The 26311-nt window shown below is 40.1% G+C and overlaps 1 protein-coding gene across 1 annotated transcript in view; it reads left to right on the forward strand.

Annotated features, from left to right (window-relative positions):
- The first annotated feature begins 5034 nt into the window (after positions 1-5034).
- strc1 (stereocilin 1) overlaps positions 5035-26311 on the forward strand; it is a 71860-nt gene continuing 50583 nt past the window's right edge. Inside the window, exons 1-8 of the mRNA XM_061887291.1 lie at positions 5035-5325; positions 11371-12045; positions 12118-12142; positions 18328-19663; positions 19769-20584; positions 22700-22765; positions 22849-22959; positions 23097-23251. Of these exons, the coding sequence (XP_061743275.1) occupies positions 5295-5325; positions 11371-12045; positions 12118-12142; positions 18328-19663; positions 19769-20584; positions 22700-22765; positions 22849-22959; positions 23097-23251 (3215 nt within the window). The 5' untranslated portion in view covers positions 5035-5294. The remainder of the gene's footprint in view (positions 5326-11370; positions 12046-12117; positions 12143-18327; positions 19664-19768; positions 20585-22699; positions 22766-22848; positions 22960-23096; positions 23252-26311) is intronic.

Below are 26311 nucleotides of genomic sequence, written 5' to 3' on the forward strand. Positions count from 1 at the left end.
AAAGCGGGGTACATTTTTTAAAAAAATATGCAACTTTACTAGCATTATTTGTCATGTTTCTTTCTTCCGCAGTCAGAAAGATGTAGGAGTGTTGTGGAAACTATAAATATTCATCTTTACATTTGGCAAGAGATTTAGTGCTCACATTTAGATTTAAGATTTAGATTCAACATTTAGGTTCAGATTTAACACATTTAGATTTATATTTAGTTTTAGATGTAACATTTAGTCCTCACTTTTAGATTTAAGATTGATTTATATATGTTTTTTGTCTTGTCTGGCCACCGAGGCAAGTCATATTGTTGATGTAGATGCCCTTATCTGCTCTACAGATTTACTTTACAAAAGAGAAGTGTGGGATACTTTTCTTGCTGCCTTATTTATATTTGACTTGTTTAATGAATGTATTCAATGCAGCCGGACTGCAGCGGGGGGATAGAAGGGAAAAAAAGGGAGAAAGGAAAATTTCCATGACGAGTGGGATAAGATCGAGAGACAAAAACACAATATGATACGAAAAATGATAGCAAAGAAGCAGTTGGTGAAGTGGATTGTCATATCTGTGTTATTACTTACATTATTGTGCTACAAATGGAGCAGTAAAATACCAATAGAAATGGCACTAATGATAATGAACAATTACCTCCATTATCAACAATACAATTGTTTCAAAAGGAAGCATATAAACGAGGCGAAGAAAGAAGCGAACTCTAGTAACCTTGTAGACTGTTATAGTCAAAATATAGGTTAACAGTGTGCCATGTTTTACGTAGTTTCCCATAGGGACAATGACGTTAATGTTTGATGAAATGTGATTACAGTGGGGCAAAAACGTATTTACTCAGCCACCGATTGTGCAAGTTTTCCCACTTAAAATGATGACAGAGGTCTGTAATTTTCATCATAGGTACACTTCAACTTACAGAATGTGAAAAAAAAATCCAGGAATTCACGTTGATGGAATTTTAGAGAATTTATTTGTAAATTATGGTGGAAAATAAGTATTTGGTCAACCATTCAAAGCTCTCACTGCTGGAAGGAGGTTTTGGCTCAAAATCTCACAATACATGGCCCTATTCATTCTTTCCTTAACACGGATCAATCGTCCTGTCCCCTTAGCAGAAAAACAGCCCCAAAGCATGATGTTTCCACTCCCATGCTTCACAGTAGGTATGGTGTTCTTAGGATGCAACTCAGTATTCTTCTTCCTCCAAACACGACAAGTTGAGTTTATACCAAAATGTTCTATTTTGGTTTCATCTGACCACATGACATTCTCCCAATCCTCTGCTGTATCATCCATATGCTCTCTGGCAAACTTCAGACGGGCCTGGACATGTACTGGCTTAAGCAGGGGGACACGTCTGGCATTGCAGGGTTTGATTCCCTGTCGGCGTAGTGTGTTACTGATGGTAACCTTTGTTACTTTGGTTCCAGCTATCTGCAGGTCATTCACCAGGTCCTCCCGTGTGGTTCTGGGATTTTTGCTCACCGTTCTCATGATCATTTTGACCCCACAGGATGAGATCTTGTGTGGAGCCCCAGATCGAAGGAGATTATCAGTGGTCTTGTATGTCTTCCATTTTTTGATAATTGTTCCCACAGTTGATTTTTTCACACCAAGCTGCTTGCCTATTGAAGATATATTCTTCCCAGTCTGGTGCAGGTCTACAATTGTTTTCCTGGTGTCCTCCGACATCTCTTTGGTCTTGGCCATAGTGGAGTTTGGAGTCTGACTGTTTGAGGCTGTGGACAGGTGTCCTTTTTACAGATAATGAGTTCAAACAGGTTCCATTAATACAGGTAACGAGTGGAGGACAGAAGAGCTTCTTAAATAAGAAGTTACAGGTCTGTGAGAGCCAGATATCTCCCTTGTTTGAAGTGACCAAATACTTATTTTTCCACCATAATTTACAAATAAATTATTTAAAATTCCTACAATGTGAATTCCTGGATTTTTTTTTCACATTCTGTCTCTCACAGTTGAAGTGAACCTATGATGAAAATTACAGACCTCTGTCATTTTAAATGGGACAACTTGCAAAATCGGTGGCTGACTAAATACTTTTCCCCACTGTATGCATGAGTGTATGTATGCATATGTGCTTGTGTATGTAAAATATGCGTGTATGTATGTTTGTTCAGTGGATGTACAATATGTATGTATGTGCGTAAGTACCAACACCACAGAATACCATGCACATTGGACACGGAGACGAGACCCAGCAGGTCCCAACCAATACGGGCAAATGGAATAAACATTTAGTTTCAACATTTAGGTTTGAATTTAGAGTTAACATTCTATTTAAATACTTACAATCAACATTTCATTTAAACTTAAATGTTACAAAACTGAGCTCCAGTTGGTAAAGTGCCCGTGCCAGCAACTTAAGGATTCCAGGTTCGATCCCTGCTTACGGCATTCTTGTCACTGCTGTTGTGTGCTTGGGTAGGACCCACACTGGTTTTAAATGTAGCTTAAAGACGTTGAGCAAGGGTCCCCAAACTTTTTGACTCAGAGGGCAGCAATAGGTTAAAAAAAAATGTTGGTGTGTGTGTGTGTCTGTCTGTCTGTCTGTCTGTCTGTCTGTCTGTCTGTCTGTCTATGCATACAAGTATGTATATATATATACACACTAAAATCTATATATGCATACATACACACACATATATGTGTGTGTGTATATATATATATATATATATATATATATATATGCATGTCATTAAAACTCATTTGTATACTCTAGCCTTTAAATAGACTCCCTTTTTAGACCAGTTGATCTGCCGTTTCTTTTCTTTTTCTTCTATGTCCCACTCTCCCTTGTGGAGGGGGTCCGGTCCGATCCGGTGGCCATGTACTGCTTGCCTGTGTATCGGCTGGGGACATCTCTGCGATGCTGATCCGCCTCCGCTTGGGATGGTTTCCTGCTGGCTCCGCTGTGAACGGGACTCTCGCTGCTGTGTTGGATCCGCTTTGGACTGGACTCTCGCGACTGTGTTGGATCCATTGTGGATTGAACTTTCACGGTATCGTGTTGGACCCGCTCGACATCCATTGCTTTCCTCCTCTCTAAGGTTCTCATAGTCATCATTGTCACCGACATCCCACTGGGTCATTATTGTCACCGATGTCCCACTGGGTGTGAGTTTTCCTTGCCCTTATGTGGGCCTACCGAGGATGTCGTGGTGGTTTGTGCAGCCCTTTGAGACACTAGTGATTTAGGGCTATATAAGTAAACATTGATTGATTGATTGATGTATATGTGTGTGTGTATGTATACAGGACTGTCTCAGAAAATTAGAATATTGTGATAAAGTTCTTTATTTTCTGTAATTCAACTATAAACATGAAAATGTCATACATTCTGGGTTCAATACACATCAACTGAAATATTGCAAGCCTTTTATTGTTTTTAATATTGCTGATTATGGCATACAGCTGTTTTACTTGGTCTGAGGAAATATTCACATTTTTTTAGATGGATTTTTGAGTTTTCTTAAGCTGTATGCCATAATAAACAATATTAAAATAATAAAAGGCTTGCAATATTTCAGTTGATGTGTAATGAATCCAGAATGTATGACATTTTCATGTTTAGAAAATAAACATTCAGATTTTCTGAGACAGTCCTGTATATATATATACACACATATGTATCCATGCATATATATATATGTGTGTGTGTGTGTATATATATGTTTATATACAATATATATATGCATATATATGTGTATATATGCATGTATATGTGTGTGTATATATATACACACGTGTATATATCTATGCATATATACATATGTATATATGTATATATATATATATATATATATACACACACATGTATGTATATATATATATATATATGCATATATATTTGTGTGTATATATATATGTTTATATACAATATATGCATATATATATGTGTGTATATATATATATGCATGGATATATATGTGTGTGTATATATATATATATATTTATTTATACGCAAAAAAATATACATATATACACACACACTAGCGGCTAGGAGATCCTGAGAGTAACAAGTGGTAGAAAATAGATTAGAAAGGACAAATGATTAAAAAAAAAACCTTGAGACTTCCCACGGGCTGGATTTTGGGAGCTGGCAGGCTGCAGTTTGGTAGACCAGTGATTTAAGCTTTACCGCGGCCGGGTATTTTTTTCTATACTTTTATTGTCATATTTTCAGAATGTGTTTGTTCTATTTTTGGCCAAAGTAAGCAATCTGAAGTTGTGTTTATTTTTTAGTTTTAATGCTACGATTTTAATAGACCGGCATTCGTTTGCACAGATTTCCTTCCATGCGGCCCCTGAGCTCAAACTAGTTGAACAGCCCTGATGCACAATATAACTTTATATGCAACCGCTGCAGCAAAAAAGGGCAACATTAAATAGAAATTATAAACAAAGAGAGATAGCTAACATAGAAGCGGTCAGACAAATAAAAAACTTGAGATTTCCCGCAGGCCGGATTTTGGACACTGGTGGACTGCATTTGGCTCGCCAGCCGTAGTTTGGGGACCCCTGATGTAAACAATGGGTTTCACGATGTAAAGCGCATTGAATATTTAGAGAAAAGCGCTATGTAAATATAATTCACTTCACAAATCTGAGAAAAGTGAGTTAAATCAGAAATATCTGCTACAAAAGTGTGACAAAAGTCACTAAACTTTTGCACTCGGCACCCCATACTTACATGACTTGAACAAAATAAGAACTACCAATTGGTTCTCATTCAATAACATTATTATTAACAAAAACAACTTAACCATATACACAATCACAAGATCAAAACACAGATTTTCAAAATCAACCGAAGAAAACTTAAGTATTTTCAGTATCGATTTTCATTATCGATCCGACAGTGGGAGCTATTACTTGCATCGCCCCGCCCATCATTATTCTGATACAGTCATGTTCTTTAGGTCGAAGGTCGATATCACGTCAATCCTGCTGGCAGCCGGCCTGGTATCTTCTGGCAGGATTCGGATTTCAGGCGCTAGGTCTTCATCAAGATGGCTCGTCAATAATTCACAAGTCGTATTTGCCAAATTCCGTCGGCTTTCCACACCCAACGAGCTGGGGCTGTGTTAATTACACAGCTCTTGGAGCAGGTGTGGAGTTACGAAGTCAGTCCAGATCAAGAGATGTTCGAACCTGGACCTTCTACTACAAATGAACATTTCATACTTCAAAGTAGACACATCCTTTCCTTTTTATTTATTATTTAGTTTTTTAAAAAGTTGTTCTTGTCATTGATTAATTTCAAACAATGAGGACTGTCTGCGTATACATCCTGTTAGGTAAGTACGATCTACTTTTGTCTCATTCTACCAGGAATACACCAATAAATGACTTTCTAGTCCAGGGGTGTCAAACTCAAATACAGAGTGGGCCAAAATTTAAAATTGAACTAAGCCGCAGGCCAAGGTTGAACAAATTAACCTTTTAATAGGGACCCAGACAAGTTTTGCAATGAATATTGAACAAGCAAGGCTTTAATAGGGCAGCACGGTGGGACAGGGGTTAGTGCATCTGCCTCACAATACGAAGGTCCTGAGTAATCCTGGGTTCAATCCCGGGCTCGAGATATTTCTGTGTGGAGTTTGCATGTTCTCCTCAGGACTGTGTGGGTTCCCTCCAGGTATTTGGGCTTCCTCCCATGGAAGAGGCAGAGTTTATATAACCTAATATTGCAAAAACAACTTTCAAAAAACATTAGTGGTATATTAAATCAAATGTAATCAAAAAAAAAAAATGAATGCCTCTTTTCTATTTGCAGCCTTCTGAGGTAAATATCAACATTAACTTTTTCCACAGGCTAACAAATTCAGAAATAAAATAAAAATGAGGTGGGCAGGGTTTGGTAGTAGCGGGGGTGTATATTGTAGCGTTCCGGAAGAGTTAGTGCTGCAAGGGGTTCTGGGTATTTGTTATGTTGTGTTACGGTGCGGGCGTTCTCCAGAAATGTGTTTTGTCATTCTTGTTTGGTGTGGGTTCACAGTGTGGCGCATATTTGTAACAATGTTAAAGTTTTTTATACGCCCAGCCTTAGTGTGACCTGTATGGCTGTTGACCAAGTATGTGTTTGTGAAAGCCGCATATATTATGTGACTTGGCCAGCACGCTTTTTATATGGAGGAAAAGAGGACGTGACGACATGTTGTAGAGGACGCTAAAGGCAGTGCCTTTAAGGCACGCTCCCAATATTGTTGTCCGGGTGGAAATCGGGAGAATGGTTGCCAAGGGAGATTTTCAGGAAGGACACTAAACTTCGGGAGTCTCCTGGGAAAATCGGGAGGGTTGGCAATTATGAGTATTAGCGGTGAATGTGGTGTTACCGGCGGGCCAGCTCTAATGTTAATTTGATATTGCCTCAAGGGCCAAATGAAATTAAACGGGGGCCAGAGTTTGACACCCATGTTCTAGTCCTTTTCCAGTAAATTATAGATGTATTTTTGGCCATTTCTTATATATATATATATATTGTATGTTATATATATATATATATATATATATATATATATATATATATATATATATATATATATATATATATATAATACAAATACAATATAACAAACATTTGAAATATTCCTGTCAAACGTTGAACATTCTAATTATCCAGGGGTGTCCAAAGTGCGGCTTGGGGGCCATTTTTTAGCGCCCCCACGGCACATTTTTGGATTACAATTGAAAAAAATTAAAAAGTGGAATAAAAGAGCAAACGGGTGAAATGTAACAAGAAAGTGTTGTAATGCTTATTCTTATAACACAAAGCTGCCATGCAGGCTGTTTCTTTCCTTAAAAAATAATAATGAATCCAAATCAATGTCATTTTGAATTATTGACCTATTCAAGGCTCCGATTACGTGACATTAAATATTCCACTTTGAAATATTTTTTGGGGAAAATGTTGCATATTTTGTGTTTTGCCATATAAAAAACCGAGCTGTTTTTTTTTTTAAAGAAGGGCCTAAAACAAACAAAACATAAAGAGCAATAAAACTTAAAATTGACGGATATATCTGAAGTTGATCTCAAGATTATTGTGCTAAAAGTAAACAGTAAATATAATATAAGTATAATTTATTTTTAATACTTTAATGAGTAGGACACTTTTGGATCCCCAATTATTTTAGTGTGATTTGTTTTTAAGTGTCATAGCTCAAAAAATAATAATGAATCAAAATCCCAAATTAAGGCTCCAAGTATTATATAATCTCAAATATTCCACCTAAAAAATTATTGGGTGAAAATGTTGCATATTTTGTGTTTTTTCTTTTTTTTTTTTAATGTTAATCTAGAGATTTAAAACTTGAATAATAATGAAAATAATAATACTGAATAATGACACATTTTAAATGTTTTTTTTTTAACCAAAACCCTTTGGGGTCCCCGGGATCATAACTGAGTGGAGGCCTAAATGTATATATTTTATACATATATTGTATTGGTTTTTAAAATAAATAATATGAAAATGGCCCCCGCTTGCTTTGATTTTTCAGTGTGCGGCCCTCAGTGGAAAAAGTTTGGACACCCCTGTTCTAATCTAATTAATCACAATATTCACTTGTATTGTTTAAATTAACTTATATATAAAAAGACCTCAATGTTGTGACACAAATGGAATTTTATTGCCAGAACCTTTAATAAACGTCGTTTATTTGTTCAAAACTTGGTAACAGTTTTATCTTGGGTGCAGTCAGGGTTTATTTGGAAATGAAATTTGCCAGCGAGCAAAACAAAAGTCATCTTTTCACTGACAAATGTATGACATGATTGTATAATAACTTATAGCTTTTTAATTTTATTTTTAACAATCCACGGTTAAGATAAAGGAGCACGTAGGGTCAAAATAAATTGCATGAATAATCTGCTTATATACATGATTATTATTTTTTTGTGATTAGTCACATTAATTTTAAATCACACTAATTAATCACACAAATTTTACCTGTTAAAGGCCTTCTAATCAAATTATGTCACAGTTGTCAATTGGTATAATACAAGGGGGAAAAAATACAAACATAAAAAAGTTGGATATTAGGACTGAATTGTATTTAAAAAATTGCGCTAAAAAATTAATCAAAAATGTTTATATGCACTTAAACTTTTTTCCTGTGAAGCTAATTAAATATAATATTCCCTGTGGGTTGATAATGAGATATCTTATTGTATATTACAAACCCCGTTTCCATATGAGTTGGGAAATTGTGTTAGATGTAAATATAAACGGAGTGCAATGATTTGCAAATCCTTTTCAACCCATATTCAGTTGAATGTGCTACAAAGACAAGATATTTGATGTTCAAACTCATACATTTTTTTTTTTTTTTTGCAAATAATCACTAACTTTAGACTTTGATGCCAGCAACACGTGACAAAGAAGTTGGGAAAGGTGGCAATGAATACTGATAAAGTTGAGGAATGCTCATCAAACATTTATTAGGAACATCCCACAGGTGTTGCAGGCTAATTGGGAACAGGTGGGTGCCATGATTGGGTATAAAAACAGCTTCCCAAAGAATCCTCAGTCTTTCACAAGAAATGATGGGGGGAGGTACACCCTTTTGTCCACAACTGCGTGAGCAAATAGTCAAACAGTTTAAGAACAATGTTTCTCAAAGTGCAATTGCAAGAAATTTAGGGATTTCAACATCTACGGTCCATAATATCATCAAAAGGTTTAGATAATCTGGAGAAATCACTCCACGTAAGTGGCTTGGCCGGAAACCAACATTGAATGACCGTGACCTTCGATCCCTCAGACGGCACTGTATCAAAAACCAACATCAGTCTCTAAAGGATATTCCCACAGGGGCTGTGGTGATATCCACTGAACACCACTGTCACTAAATACAGTTTGTCGCTACATCTGTTAGTGTAAGTTAAAGCTCTACTATGCAAAACGAAAGCCATTTATCAACAACATCCAGAAACGCCGCCGGCTTCTCTGGGCCCGAGATCATCTAAGATGGTCTTATGCAAAGTGTAAAAGTGTCCTGTGGTCTGACGAGTCCACATTTCATATTGTTTTTGGAAATATTCGACATCATGTCACCCGGACCAAAGGGGAAACGAACCATCCAGACTGTTATCTACACAAAGTTCAAAAGCCAGCATCTGTACCTTTTAGTGCCCAAGGCATGGGTAACCACCTCAGAATAAAACTGTTTCTCCAAATACCACCATATTAACCAAACATTAAAACACAGTAGCATAGTAGGCCAAAGTATTCAATAAAAACAATGGAGCTTTTTAAAATGTAAGTATATTTCATAGTTATGGCCACTGTAACATTAGACACCGTTTGAACACTAACACTTTTGTTTGAAGAAAGGAAAATAAAAAACTGTCCTTTAATCAAGTGATTCTTTGGCGTACCACTAGATAGGGCCCCACGTACCACCAGTGGTACATGTACCACAATGCAAGATGGCCCCCAAGCATCTTTTACTCTACATGGCCATCTTCAGGAGAAAGTATGGTCGCCCTCTGCTTTATGGCTTCGCACAATTAATAAATGAGAAAATCTTTGAAAGGTGGATTTATTTTAGTTGTTTTAATTTCTGACTCTTATGATTAGCTTAGGGCAGTGATTCTCAAACTGTGGTACGCGGGCTCCATCTAGAGGTACGCTGAAGAATCACCTAAATAAATATTCAAACAGTGTTACTGTTCAAACTGTGTGTAATGTGACAGTGGCCAAAAACAGTTGTGAAATAAAACATCCGCCTTGTTTTCAAATGATGTGTAGTTCTACTATGCTACTGTAGTTTAATGTTGGAACTTGGCATGCCAGTGGTGAAAAAAAAGTTTGAGAACCACAAGCAAGGTGTGGTGTATTAATGTGCATGCTGACTCAGCGTTGTTTGTCCTGACTGACTTGCCTTTGCATCTGTAGCCTGTTGTTTTGAAGGCGAGCGCCATCTTTGCCTCTCCTTTACCTTGTGAACAGTGCCTACATTGAGCGCATGGAGTTGCTGTTTGAAGCCCATGATGTCGATGATGAAAAGAGGGTCCCATTGTTGTTGAGTTCAGTGGGAGCAGTGACATATGGACTTCTTCGCAATTTGGTTCAGCCGGATTTGCCCAAAAACAAAACATTTGACCAGATTGTGGACACTCTGAAAGACTATTATGAGCCAAAGTCGTTGGTTATTGCCGAACGCTTCAGGTACAGCAAGTGTGTTCAGAAAAGCAACCAGACGGTTACGGAATATGCCGCTGAGCTGCGTCAACTAGCTGCAAAGTGTGATTTTGGTGACAGACTAGATGAGGCTCTGCGTGATGGCTTTGTCAGCGGGGTCAGTTCTGAGGCATGTCAACACGCAAGTTGCTCTCGGAGGACAGACTGACTTTTGCAAGAGCTGTGAAGCTGGCTGTCAACTTGGAGACGGCCCACCGCGACGCACAGCAGTTGAGAAAGGGTGATGACGTCACCTCAGCTGTTCACAAGGTAAAGGAGAGGCAAAGACGGCGCTCGCCTTCAAAACAACAGGCATGCTACAGATGCAAAGGCAAGTCAGTCAGGACAAACAACGCTGAGTCAGCATGCACATTAATACACCACACAAGGGATGATGAAAACCTCAATTTCAACATCTCATAAAATGTGAAAAATATTCAAACATTTCGGTATTTCAAAACTGTTTTTAACTGTTCAAAATTAAACTCCTGAAATTAAATAATCTTTGCATTATATTCAAATTCATTGCCTGACAAAAAGCATCTAAGTTCAAAGTATTTTAGTATATTTGTTAAAAAATATGTATTTGTAAGATTGGTAAAAATTATAATAGTGTGCTAAGAAAAACGGCCGAAATGAGTTTCCTCCGCCGAGTGGCGGGGCTCTCCCTTAGAGATAGGGTGAGAAGCTTTTTCATCCGGGAGGAGCTCATAGTAAAGCCGCTGCTCCTCCACATCGAGAGGAGCCAGATGAGGTGGTTCGGGCATCTGGTCAGGATACCACCTGAACGCCTCCCTAGGGAGATTTTTCGGGCACGTCCGACTGGTAGGAGGCCTTGGGGAAGACCCAGGACACGTTGGGAGGACTATGTCTCCCGGCTGACCTGGGAACGCCTCGGGATCCCCCATAGATGAGCTGGACGAAGTGGTTGGGTAGAGGGAAGTCTGGGATTCCCTGCATAGGCTGCTGCCCCCGTGACCCGACCTCGTATAAGCGGAAGAAGATGGATGGATGTTTTCTGTTTTTATTTAGGATTTACACAATGTGCCAACTTCACTGGTTTTGGGTTTTGTTAAAAAAACATATATTTATCAGCAATTATTAATGTTATTAATGTAAATGTACATTATATGAATGCTTCCTTTTCTGTCCACAGGGCTTTTGAGTCATGGCAATCAAGTGAGCTCGCAACCTAAACTAACCCAAAGAAAGATTGATAGTTCAGAATCAGACATCCAATCAGCCATTAATGAGATTCACTCATTGTCTGCTGAAAACAGAAAAAATACTCGCAGTATTGACTCTTCCTCCATGGGTTTGAATGCACATGACCATGTTTCGACCGACTTCTTCGCCGTCTTCAAACCGTTACTCAGAGAAGGGTTTATCGAGGAGCTTCCCCGAACCTTCGTCTGCATTCTATCGGAGCGGAAGGACTGCGGAGCGGAAGCAGAAATCACCAAGACCGTTAGTCTCGAGTTGGGAAAACCACTGCTGTTCTTCCTGTCGTCCCTAAGATCTCACACTTGCACCCCTCTGAGTGATGGAGGCCATACACAACGTAACGGTCCGGGGAATGCCTACCTCGGGGCGGAGGACCGCGCAACTTCAACAAAGAGTGGCTTTCCGCAGACATTTTTAACCATTCTGACAAAGTTACCTCTTTTCGGGACTTTGGTGACAACATTGAGTGCTGTGGCAGATGCAGCTGTCACCTACATAGTCAACATGGCGGCCACGTTGATCCAAGTGCCCACGGACTATGTGCAAATAGCTTTGCAGTTTGGGATAAAAATCCCGTCACTTATCGAGAGAGAAAGCTGTGAGCAAGGTAACGTTATGTCAGTCGGCAATATTTTCACTCCTATGTTTTTGATCGTCTTTTCTTCACCCCCCATTTTAGGAGATCTGAAGCAGCTCATAATGTGGTAAGAACGTCAACAATCTCCTGAATTTCAATGTAACATATTGTCTTTTGCAAAAACAACAAGCCTGATTTATGCTTTTTTTTGAATGATTGACTGATTGATACTTTTATTAGTAGATTGCACAGTTCAGTACATATTCTGTACAATTGACCACTAAATGGTAACACTCGAATAAGTTTTTCAACTTGTTTAAGTCAGAGTCCACGTTAATCAATTCGTGGTACAAATATATACTATCAGCATAATACACTCATCACACAGGTTAATCATCATAGTATATAGATTTGATTATTCACAATCCGGGGGGTGGGATGAGGAGCTTTGGTTGATTACAGTACTTCAGTCATCAACAATTGCATCAACAGAGAAATGGACATTGAAACAGTGTAGGTCTTACTTAGTAGGATATGTACAGCCAGCAGAGAACATAGTGAGTTCAGACAGCATAAGAACAAGTAAATACATTAGAAGTACATTTGATTATTTACATTAGGTTATTTACAATCCGGGGAGATGGGATGTGAATGGAGGAGGGTATTAGTAAAGGGTTGAAATTGTCTGGAGGTGTTGTTTTAGAGCGGTTTTGAAGGAATATAGAGATGCACTCACTTTTACACCTGTTGGGAGTGCATTCTACATTCATGTGGCATAGAACGACAATGAGTTAAGACCTTAGTTGGATCGGAATCTGGGTTTAACGTGGTTTGTGGAGCTCCCCCTGGTGTGGTTATGGCAGTCATTTAAATTATGGAAGTACTTTGACATGTACTTCGGTATCAGGGAGGTGTAGCGGATTTTATAGACTAGGCTCAGTGCAAGTTGTTTTACTCTGTCCTCCACCCTGAGCCAGCCCACTTTGGAGAAGTGAGTTGGAGTGGGTTGCTCTACATCGGCCTGCTCCTGTAGCTCGACATTCCCCTCCAACATGCGGACCTTAAAGTCTGTGATTGGTCAGATTTTTGTACAGTAGTACCTCAATTTAAGAGCTAAGTTGGTTCTGTGACGAAGATCTTGACCTAAAACACAACCGCTCCCATTAAAATTAGTTTAATCAGTGCTTTCCCCACCCCTAAATAGCAGTGGTGGGCCCTGCGTTTCCCACCTAGCCCTTCAGTGATGTCCCACTTCAATGATTACCTTTCAAAATTTCATCATTTATGTCCTCACATGATTATTGCTGGAGAAACACTATACAGGAACACATGTATGCCCTACTGGGTATTGAATCACATCAACAGTGTACAAAACGGGTTATTTTCTGTCGCATTTAAAAATCAATTAAAACGCATCAGCAATTAAAACAGATCTTATGTGGTACGGTCAAAATTTAAATTGCAAAAAACCCGCTTAAACTGAAGAAATAAAATATTGGTACTCACAATTTTGTAGCACCTATTCAACGCCGTATAAGCCAGTGGTACCCTGCGTCGTCGGCTTATTCGAGTGGAAATGGCCAGAACAGCTGAGCTAGCTTCTGGTAAAGGCCGGCATCGTCTTACAAGATGTAGTTTCTTTTTTAATATCCTTCTTGAAAATGGCCTTGCAAATATTTATATGCCTCCTAATCAACGTTTTGTTCTCCCTCTCTGTTTTCCCCGTCTGGCTACGGCGCAACACTTCCCGCTTCCTGCTCAAATGAAACTTGTGAATGGATACTCACTTTGGAATGACAAGTGAGTATCCAATCACAGTGTCGTTAACATCAGGCTAGTTAGATAGGCAACAGTCAACAACTTGTGATGTGATTGGCTATCGCAATTGTCTATCAACTGTATGTGTTCTCAAATTCATCCTATAACGGTCCCGGTGAATATCCAATCACAGTCTTGTTAACATCAGGCTATTTAGATTGGCTACTGTCAACAACTTGTGATCTGATTGGCTATCACAGCTGTCTATTAACTCTATGTCCCCTATCACTTACAGTACACGGACGCCCGCATTGTTGATTCTGAAGGCCTCGGGCAGATTTGGTACAGCATGGCAACATAAGCTAGCTGAATTCTGATTGGATGCAAACTAAAAACTAAAAACAACAGCACTGGAATGAGCATAATATGACATGAAGAGAATATGAATACTTTTAGAAATTTAGGGAAAATAAATGAACTTTTTTTTAAATCTCCAATTATGATCATGATTTCTGGTTATGTTGACGGCACACCACTGCTAAATAGTTAAATTGAAAAATGCCTTTTAAAAAGAAAAAACAAACTTTTAGATAATAGAAATGGTACAAAACAATACAATGGCATGTCCTACAAACAACTACAATGATTTTATGAAAATATGTACAGCATTTACCTTGGAGAGCAGACTTGTACGTTATTTTCTGCTGCTTCTCCATTGAACACACCATCCGCAGCGTTTCCATATTTTCTTGGATAAATGTCGGTTATTTTTATAATATTATAACATTCTTGGCTGGTGTTTGACTCATTCTGCTTGAGTACGGTGCACACGAGCAGTGCTGTGCTCGAATGGCTTTTTTGGGGGATTTAATAATGCACTTCTTCTCAACACTGTCCTTCACACTTGCCTGCGTCTTTCTCATGGTTGGGAAACAAAGATATACCATTCTTTACCTATAAACTAATGCTAGCCAGTAAGACCAGATGTTTTTGGTGGATCTTACGGGGTTCAGTAACATTTGCTATGGCTTGTAAATCATCAATCAATCAATCAATGTTTACTTATATAGCCCTAAATCACTAGTGTCTCAAAGGGCTGCACAAACCACTACGACATCCTCGGTAGGCCCACACAAGGGCAAGGAAAACTCACACCCAGTGGGACATCGGTGACAATGATGACTATGAGAACCTTAGAGAGGAGGAAAGCAATGGATGTCGAGCGGGTCTAACATGATACTGTGAAAGTTCAATCCACAATGGATCCAACACAGTCGCGAGAGTCCAGTCCAAAGCGGATCCAACACAGCAGCGAGAGTCCCGTTCACAGCGGAGCCAGCAGGAAACCATCCCAAGCGGAGGCGGATCAGCAGCGCAGAGATGTCCCCAGCCGATACACAGGCGAGCAGTACATGGCCACCGGATCGGACCGGACCCCTCCACAAGGGAGAGTGGGACATAGAAGAAAAAGAAAAGAAACGGCAGATCAACTGGTCTAAAAAGGGAGTCTATTTAAAGGCTAGAGTATACAAATGAGTTTTAAGGTGAGACTTAAATGCTTCTACTGAGGTGGCATCGCGAACTGTTACCGGGAGGGTATTCCAGAGTACTGGAGCCCGAACGGAAAACGCTCTATAGCCCGCAGACTTTTTTTGGGCTTTGGGAATCACTAATAAGCCGGAGTCCTTTGAACGCAGATTTCTTACCGGGACATATGGTACAATACAATCGGCAAGATAGGATGGAGCTAGACCGTGTAGTATTTTATACGTAAGTAGTAAAACCTTAAAGTCACATCTTAAGTGCACAGGAAGCCAGTGCAGGTGAGCCAGTACAGGCGTAATGTGATCAAACTTTCTTGTTCTTGTCAAAAGTTTAGCAGCCGCATTTTGTACCAACTGTAATCTTTTAATGCTAGACATGGGGAGACCCGAAAATAATACGTTACAGTAGTCGAGGCGAGACGTAACAAACGCATGGATAATGATCTCAGCGTCTTTAGTGGACAGAATGGAGCGAATTTTAGCGATGTTACGGAGATGAAAGAAGGCCGTTTTAGTAACGCTTTTAATGTGTGCCTCAAAGCAGAGAGTTGGGTCGAAGATAATACCCAGATTCTTTACCGTGTCGCCTTGTTTAATTGTTTGGTTGTCAAATGTTAGAGTTGTCTTATTAAATAGAGTTCGGTGTCTAGCAGGACCGATAATCAGCATTTCCGTTTTTTTGGCGTTGAGTTGCAAAAAGTTAGCGGACATCCATTGTTTAATTTCATTAAGACACGCCTCCAGCTGACTACAATCCGGCGTGTTGGTCAGCTTTAGGGGCATGTAGAGTTGGGTGTCATCAGCATAACAGTGAAAGCTAATACCGTATTTGCGTATGATGTCACCTAGCAGCAGCATGTAGATGCTGAAGAGTGCAGGGCCAAGGACCGAACCCTGGGGAACTCCACACGTTACCTTAACGTAGTCCGAGGTCACATTGTTATGGGAGACACACTGCATCCTATCAGTAAGATAAGAGTTAAACCAAGACAGGGCTAAGTCTGACATACCAATTCGTGTTTTGATACGTTCTAATAAAATATTATGATCGACAGTATCAAAAGCAGCGCTAAGATCGAGGAGCAGCAACATAGATGACGCATCAGAATCCATCGTTAGCAATAGATCATTAGTCATTTTTGCGAGGGCTGTCTCCGTGGAGTGATTTGCCCTGAAACCGGATTGAAATGTTTCACATAGATTGTTAGACGCTAAGTGTTCATTTAACTGCTCGGCAACAATTTTTTCAAGGATTTTTGAAATAAAGGGAAGGTGAGACACCGGTCGGTAGTTTACCATGAGGTCAGGATCGAGGTTAGGTCTTTTAAGAAGAGGATGAATAACCGCTTTTTTGAATGCTAGGGGAACAGTGCCCGAGGAGAGTGATAAGTTTATAATATTTAGCACTGATGGACCTAATAATACAAAGAGCTCCTTGATCAGTTTCCCAGGAAGAGGGTCAAGTAAACATGTTGTCTGTTTTATTCCATTTACACGTTGTAACAATTCCTCTAATGTTATTTCCTCAAAACGAGAGAAACTATTTTGGAGGGCAGTATCCGCCGTATATACAATCGTGTCAGTGTTAATAGAACCCCGTTGTAGCTGGGACGCATTGTCTTTAATCTCCTTTCTAATGACTTCAATTTTCTTACTAAAGAATTGCATAAAGTCATCAGCTGAGTGGGTTGAGCTACTGGGGGGGTCCCTTGTTGGGTTAGCGATGCTACCGTACTAAACAAAAATTTAGGATCGTTTTTATTACGGTGGATGAGATTTGAGTAATATTTAGCTTTAGCTAAGGTAAGCATGCGTTTATAAGTTATTAAACCATCACTCCATGCTTGATGGTGCACCTCAAGTTTAGTCGTGCGCCATTTGCGTTGCAGCTTTCTACATAATAATTTCTACATAATAAAATCAAATGTTTGCTTGCAATTTAAAGCATAACAATTGGCCGATTAAAAAAACTCTTACCTCAAAATACTCTTAACTCGTTCAGACGGTATGCAGCTCAGCTTTTGCCTGCATCTTCTCAGATTTTGGCTCAAGATTCACAATACAAGTGACTGCTGCAACACATTGATTAGTTATAGTTCCAATAACAGACTCTCTCTTTGATTGCCACTAATGCACAACCAAGGATGCTAACAAACTAAACAATCGACGAGTGTTCAAGTTGCTCACTTCGTAAACTACCGCCCTCTTGTTTTCCATTAGACAATTGCATGTCACGCTCTACTCAGACAAAGAGCTATAAAATGATTAAGAGGCTGAAGTGTATTTCTGGTCTTGATATCTTCGTCCGGACAGAAGGGTGACACGGCAGTGTGGCTGGATCAAAAGAGACGCTTTACTGAACCAAAATATGCTTTATTACAAGCAAGCGTCATTAAACAGAACTGCAGCTCCCTGGAGGAAGTCAGGTCAAGAAAATGAGGCAATCCTAACTAAAGAAGCCAAACCATCAGTTTTTATATTCCTCCTTTCTGTCTCTGGGCGTGGGTGCTAAATTAGGAGAGCACATCCTGACCTTAAAGGAAATGTTTGTGTGTAAGTGTCTTGAAAAGAACTGCTTTAAGTAATGACTCAAATGTTGGCGTTGGGCTAGACAGGTAGTCTTTTCTCAAGGATATGGTTATCACTTGTGCATTCAGTAGTCCCAATTCGGGCCTCTTTTCCTACGAGAAGTGATCCAATCCACCTGTGAATATCAAACTAAGGGGCCTTATCTATTTATGTGCTCAAACTGAAATACCACTATTTAATTAAACTTGGTGGTTTGCTTTCTCCAAGATGAATATTAACATTCACCATATGTAGAACATAGTATGAGTTAATTAATTCACTTCAATGCCTTTGGACTTTTTGTAGTGATTACGCAGAAGCATAATCCAGGTTAAACATGTGTGTAGATCTTTGTCAAAGATTTCTCAGAATATTGTTCACTGAAATATTTTGTGAATATTATCACAGTATTGAGCAACTTTGTTGAATGTGTCTTGTTTAGGGGAATGAAACACAACGTGAGCTGGTCCTTCACCAACTCAATTATTGACATTCTTCTGGAAACCCTCCTGACTCCAGAACTAACTGGGTGCACATACGCAGACCAGAGTCCAGAGTGCCAGAATCCTCCTTCTTTCCAACGCAGTGTCCTCGAGTCTGACACTGAGACTAACCACAACACCCTCTTCCGATGCGATCGCCAAAATCTGTCTGTGTTTAATGACACACTTTGTGCTGAAATCCTCTATAGTTCAAGAGTAAGAATGTCCACATCAGTGCTCAACTTGTGTCAGGCACTCAGAACCCTCAATGCCCAGCAGGTACAGGCAGTGTGGAGTAATATGTGCTATGTCATTCAAGCACTGGTGTCCCCACTCCTTAGCAAATCATCAGACTGCAATGTTGGCGATACGCAACTCTTTCCTGCAAAGAGCTTTGCACCTCACCGAAAAGCCAGAGAAGCCTCTAACCTCCAACAACTTGCTTGTGACTACAACAGCTGGTTAGAAAGCCAAGTGGTAGATGTTGTCCTTGTCTCACTTTGCAGCGACAACGAACAGAAAGAGTTTGTGAGGCACGTGTGTAATAATGCTTTACTGATGAGAAAGTTGCTGTCAGACCAGAAGAACAGTTGGCTGTATGGATACTGTGCAAATTCCTCAGAAAATTACAGCTATCTGGTGGATCAGTTCTGCACTTATGGACATTGGATCGATCAGCCAACAGTCTCAGTAAATTCCCACTTACTAGAGTTCTGTATTAGCCTGGACAGTCAAAGGCTCACAAGACTCATCTGCGTGCACACCGGCTTGTTCATGTTATTATTTTCTAACCCAGAGAATGTGAGGTTCATGCCCAACTGCACTACTGCACCACTACCACTACCATCTCCTGGCCCGGATCCACTTGTTTCTCAGTCTTGTGTCTACTCAGAGTGGCAGGATGTAATGCAGATCACAACAGATATTTTGGCACAGTGCATTCGCAATGATCCCTCAGGTTTTGCTGAGACAGTTTGCACTAACAGAACTTTTCTAGAGAGCCTGGTACGTAATCAGGATAATGCCTGGCTTTGGGATCACTGCAGCACTGCTTTGACCATCCTACCCACTGTGACTCCAGAACCTTTACGTATTTCGGACTGGTGCAACTACCACTTGTGGGAGGATCGGCAGGTGGACGATTCAGTAGTCGGATTCTGTTGGCAACATAACCAGGTTGATTTTCAGAAAAATGTCTGCTGCAAGACATCTTTGCTTGAAAAGCTTTTGCAAAACCCCCAAAACAGATGGCTCACATCAGTTTGTGTAGACAAGGAAATTGAGGTTCTACCAAAGGTGGGTATTTGATTGGGATCACTTGGTTCTGTAACAAAATGTTATTTGACAACTACAATTGGTTTTCACATATTTTAAATCTTTTTTTCTTTTTTAAAAATTCAGATATGCAAGTATTCTGAATGGACACGTCCCATCATTGTCGATATGACCGATTTGGCTCTGTGTGCTGAGAAGGACCCACTAAACTTTACCTCCAAAGTCTGCTCAAACAAAACAGTCCTTCAGAACCTGATGGCTAACCCGGACAACGCTTGGTTAATAAAGTACTGTGCCAACCAATCAAATTTGGGAGTAACTCCTGACGAGGAAGGGGACGATGGAGGAGAAGAGACTGGATTCAACCCTGCAGAGCAGTGCCAGTATTCCACCTGGACTATAGACCTTCCGGATGCAGCGATATTGACCCTCTGCTGGGAGCACGATCAGTCCAACTTTGTTTCTTCAATCTGCTCGAACCCTGGTCTTCTCTTCCTGTTAGCGCATGAGCCCTCAAGCATATGGGTGAGCACAATGTGTGCCACTTATACCAACTACACCACCACTGGTAATAAAACCACTGAAGGTAACTTTTGCCTCGCCAAACACTTAATGAGGCATTTCAACTGGACTTGTTCTGTGGATCTCACCTCAGCCTGCCAACCCGACGTTAGCCAGGACATGGTCACGCGCATAATGATGCGCTGCTGGGCAGACGGTCTGAGGTCTAGGGTCAGGCATCTGATGACTCCATCTGTGGCTACAGTCTTCGAACAAGCAGTTAACACAGCTGTTGTAGTATTGCTAGCGATAGAGGAGATCCAGAACACATCACTGCATGTTACCAAGAATGTACGGGTTAGTGTGCTGGAGTCTGTAGTTGGTTATCTTGAGAGGGAGAACAACTTCGACAAAAAGAAGGTTTTGCTACAATGTTTTGGGGTAAGACTGACATTGTTACATATCATACCTAGATACAGTGGAACACGTCTGTGTCATCAAGTCCCAGTCCACCGTATTTTTTCTATTACTAAAAAGTAAGGGCCAGTCTAAGAAAGATTTCCAATTGTTTGTCAGTTTCAATTTCGGTTATGTCGACAGCAACTTATTTCAACGTGAGTCAGCCAGTCTGAGGGGCATCGTCATAAACGGGTTCCACTGTATGCTGTTTTTATTTAGTTGTATCCCTGTGCCCCAACATTCCCTTCGTTGTTGCAGAAGTGGACTGGGTTGGTACAACTCTCTTGACAGTATCATAGACTCTGGGTTTGTTCCGAGAAACAATAGAATTCTGGAAAGGAATGACGTATTTTAGCCACCGATGTTTCTTAAAAATAGTGTGAGGTTTTCTCTAAGTCAAAATAACTGGTGACTATAAGGCTGTTAATGAATCACAGCATATTGTTGCATAATCCTAGCATGTATATGCCTCTGAGGATCACCATAACCTCAAGAACCATCCATCCTTTGCAGATGTAATTTATACACACACTAAAACCGTACGGACAACACGAAAGAGCACCGAACTTGTTGTTATCCGTTACACCCAAAAGCTTCTATTCATGACTTCTTGCTCGAACTACCATCCCAAACAAACTGAAATGACCACAGTTGCCCCGTAGCGTATGGGAGCCACACATGATTTGGCCCAGAGTTCGTGCTACACCGGGGATAGGGGTGTTATAGCCCAGTAAGAAATCTGTTTAGCCCCCCAACCCCCAAGCATTTTAGGTCCTTATCATGAAAAACCAACCGTTCTTACCTATCGGTACATGCTGTTATGTATTTGGGATCTGCACACGTCCTGAACATATCAAATCAAACCGAGGAGGCATGGCGTAGATATTCATAAAATAATCTACAAACTTCTTCCAAAAGAGTCGTTTGGAATTCGCTCCATCTGTGATGTCTCACTGGTGACGTCAGTGGCTTTTTTATATATTGTAAAAATTCCACTAATAAAATCGCCCACAAAACGGAACAGCTCTGTGGCAGCCAATCGTCTTCGAGTCTATCTACGCCAATCAACTGTCCAGCTCCATCTTTTGGCTGCCCAATCACAGCGCGGATGCAAACTTTTTTGGCCCGGCCTTTCAGAGCAATCGTTTGCAAATTGAGCTGCTTGCACTTCTTTCACTTTGTAGCCTATAGGCTTAATATTACTTTCACAATGAATCATTTATTAAGTCATTATGTTGTGATCCGAAACGGCGCAAAGTTGTCTGTTTTCATTTACAATACACATGGATAATAAATACTGTACACCTGTTTTCGCATTTAGGATGTATTGTCTGGTTATTAGCAGGCACATGAGCACCTTTGCATGTGAAACAATTTTACCATCATTACTTGTGTTAGGCTTAACTATTTTGTTTAATATCTTTTGGTAAAATTCAGTTGAAACTACTTTCATATCATACATATGAAATGTGCTGTGTATTATAATGTTTAAGTCAAGTTAATTTACCACTGATAGTCACAGACGCACCAGGTGTGGTGAAATTACTCTCTGCGTTTGACCCATTCCCTTGTTCCACCCCCTGGGAGGTGAGGAGAGCAGTGAGCAGCATCGGTGGCTGCGCTCTGGAATCATTTGGTGGTTTAACCCCCAATTCCAACCCTTGATGCTGAGACAAGCAGGGAGGTAATGGGACCCATTATTATAGTCATTGGTATGACTTGGCCGGAGTTTGAACTCACAACCTACCAATCTCAGGGCGGACACTCTAACCACAAGGCCAATGAGCAGGTCCTAACTGATTTTGTTGAAAAAATGAGAACTGAAGACATGCAAATCTATTATTTTTTTAGCGACCCCACGAATCGGTCAAACCCCCCTTAGGCGCAGCAGAGAAACAAATCCTACATTCAAATCGTCCCTGATTTGGCCAATGGTCTATTTGGAGAGAGCACATGTAACCAAAGATGTGTGAAAATGGATACACTATTTAGGGGAATGAGACTATGTGCATAGAATCGTACTGACTGACACATCATTCAGTTTTGGTTCAAATATTGCTATGACTTTATACTCACTAATATATTTGACCTTTGCAGACAGTACTAACCAGCTTAATGCCAACAGCACGGGATGCAAGCGGTAATGAATCCCTCATCATTAAGGTACATAACAATAGTTCAAATAATACATGCATTGATGAAGTCCAAGTGTTTCAAGAATGTTTTGACACATTTTGTGGTTGTAGGAGTACTTTAACGTACCATTGAGCAGCCTGAAGTCGGTGTTTAGTGCAGCTCACATCACCACTGTCAGGATGATTCTTCAATACTATACCAGAAACAAGGATACACTGAAGGTGAAAAGTCACAAAAGGCATGGTTTGGCACTATTTTCCCATTTCTTTCCCAAATTCATCTTTTCTGAACACTTCAGTACTTTGTTCGAAGTCCTGCTTACTCACTGACTGGAGTTGCCTGGATTGTGTTTTGTTAGTTGCCAGATAAGTACCTGTCAACCCTGACGGCCGTGCTGTTCCAGAACCACCTGGCGAAAGACGGAAGTCTTTTCTCGGAGCTGACTCCCCTTTTGGAGGTGGCCAGTCCAGCTGACATCCACTCTTTGCCTTCCCTGCAAAGCAACCTTGACGTGTATGAGAGGCCGTCTTTGCAGCTAAGCCCCAAACAGAAGCCGACAAGTTTGTGCTAATATGATAATGATAACGACATGTCAGCGTTTGTACACTGATAACATACATTGGTTGGTACTAATTACAGTGATTACCCCATGTAATCATTGACGTGGTCAACTAGCAAGCTATTTAACTACCTACAAACCCTGTTTCCATATGAGTTGGGAAATTGTGTTAGATGTAAATATAAATGGAATACAATGATTTGCATACAATTTTCAACCCATATTCAGTTGAGTATGCTACAAAAACAACATATTTGATGTTCAAACTGATAAACTTTTTTTTTTTTTTGCAAATAATCATTGACTTAAGAATTTGATGCCAGCAACACGTGACAAAGAAGTTGAGAAAGGTGGCAATAAATACTGATACATTTGAGAAATGCTCATCACTTATTTGGAACATTCCACAGGTGTGCAGGCTAATTGGGAACAGTTGGGTGCCATGATTGGGTATAAAAGCAGCTTCCATGAAATGCTAAGTCATTCACAAACAAGGGTCACCACTTTGTAAGCAAATTGTCAAACAGTTTTAGAACAACATTTCTCAACGAGCTATTGCAAGGAATTTAGGGATTTTACCATCTAAGGTCCGTAAATCATCAAAAGGTTCAGAGAATCTGGAGAAATCACTCCACGTAAGCGATGATATTACAGACCTTTGAGCCCTCAGGCGGTACTGCATCAAAAACCGACATCAGTGTGTAAAGGATATCACCACATAGGGTCAGTAACACTTCATAAAACCACTGTCAGTAACAACAGTTGGTTGCTACATCTGTAAGTGCAAGTTAAAACTCTACTATGCAAAGCAAAACCCATTTATCAACAACACCAAGGAACGCCGCTGGCTCCGCTGGCTCCGCTGGGCCCAAGCTCATCAAAGAAAGACTGATGCAAAGTGGAAACGTGTTCGGTGGTCTGACAAGCCCACATTTCAAATTATATTTGGAAACTGTGGACGTGGTGTCCTCCGGAACAAAGAAGAAAATAACCATCCGGATTGTTATAGGCGCAAAGTTCGAAAGCCAGGATCTGTGATGGTATGGGGGTGTATTAGTGCCCAAGGCATGGGTAACTTACACATCTGTGAAGGCTCCATTAACGCTGAATGGTCCATAAAGGTTTTGGAGCAACATATGTTGTTATCCAAGCAACGTTATCATGGACGCCCCTGCTTATTTCAGCAAGACAATGCCAAGCCACATGTTACAACAGCGTGGTTTCGTAGTAAAAGAGTGCGGGTACTTTCCTGGCCCGCCTGCAGTCCAGACCTGTCTCCCATCGAAAATGTGTGGCGCATTATGAAGCATAAAATACGACAGCGGAGACCCCGGACTGTTGAACGACTGAAGCTGTACATAAAACAAGCATGAGAAAGAATTCCACTTTCAAAGCTTCAACAATTAGTTTCCTCAGTTCCCGAACGTTTATTGAGGGTTGTTCAAAGAAAATGTGATGTAACACAGTGGTGAACATGCCCTTTCCCAACTACTTTGGCACGTATTCCAGCCATGAAATTCAAAGTTAATTATTATCTGCAAAAAAAATAAAGTTTGAGTTTGAACATGAAATATCTTGTCTTTGTAGTGCATTCAACTGAATATGGGTTGAAAAGGATTTGCAAATCATTGTATTCCGTTTATATTTACATCTAACACAATTTCCCAACTCATATGGAAACGGGGTTTGTAGATAACTAACTAAAAAACTAGGAAAGTCATGGGCGGATTTCTGTGAAACTTTCAAGAAATCGAATACGAAACAACTGTGATTAGATTTTATGCCTGGTTGAAATCATTTCTACTACTGTACTACTTTACCTTTACGGTTCTCTGTGTCAATGCTAGCGAAGACAGACAAGAGTATTCACTTGGTTTGTTTTGTTCAGCTGTGGGTTGCTCAGAAAGTAATTGACAGATGTTCATCTACCTTTCACGAAATGTCCGAAATGGGATAAGAAACAAGTCATTACATATACGGGTTGATCTGGATCATTTCTATGACTTAACCTTACGTTTACAGTACGCGCTTCGACTACTGTGTGTGAATGCCAGCGGCCCCGCCTCCACCCACAGACAAAAAGACAGTAGATTACTGACAAGAGGGTTCACTCCTTTTCTTTCATTTCACTATAAATGATTTAAAATGTTATGAGCGGACTAGTATCTACCATTTAGGAAATGTCATAAATGGAATAAAAAACAATTGATTACATTGTTGGGCTTATCCGGCTCCCTATGGTTTCTGGATATTTTTACTATTGGAAGATACTGTAGGGCCTGGCAGAGATCTGCACTCCAATGATTACATGAAAAATACACTTTAAAACAGACGTGGGCAAAATACTTGGGTGTCATGATCTGTGGTCTGGATTATGTTTTTGTTATTTTTTTGTTAGTTTTGGACTCTTTTAGTTTTTGTTTGCACTCCCTTTTTTGTTTAGTTACTATGGCGACTCATTAGTTTCACCTGCCGCTGGTGTTCGGACACGCGCCTGCTCTAACTAAGAGACTATTATTCAAGTCTATCTTGGCCAGTTAGTCATCCTGGCGTCATTGCTCTTTTCTTGCCACAGTAAGTCTTGCTTATTTCATATGATTCCATAGTAAATTCTATTTGTTTCATGCCACAGTTTAGCGAGGTTTTCCATGTCCATAGTTTCATGTTTCATGTTTCATGTCCTAAGTTTTTGTGAACGGCACGCTTTCCTTTTGTTTTGGTTCCTGTCATTTGTGCTGTGTAGGAGTAGTTAGAGTAATAAACATGTCACGCCTTGTCCGGAATAGTCTGTTTGCATCCTGGGAGAACAAACCTCGCAGTAAGCTGCGACCCCCCTGTCATGACACTGGGGATGCGGCCCGTTACGATTTTCCGTCCGACCCGCCGGACGTTCTCCCTAATTTTTTTAGACCTTTAACATCAAAACTGACCCACCGATTTGATGTGCAGTGCTGTTTTTAAATGACCGTAAGTCTTGAACTATAGAAAGTATTTCAATGGTTGTTATCTGCTGT

The sequence above is a fragment of the Nerophis ophidion genome, linkage group LG25 (genome assembly GCF_033978795.1).
Source record: "Nerophis ophidion isolate RoL-2023_Sa linkage group LG25, RoL_Noph_v1.0, whole genome shotgun sequence".
Lineage (NCBI taxonomy): Eukaryota > Metazoa > Chordata > Actinopteri > Syngnathiformes > Syngnathidae > Nerophis > Nerophis ophidion.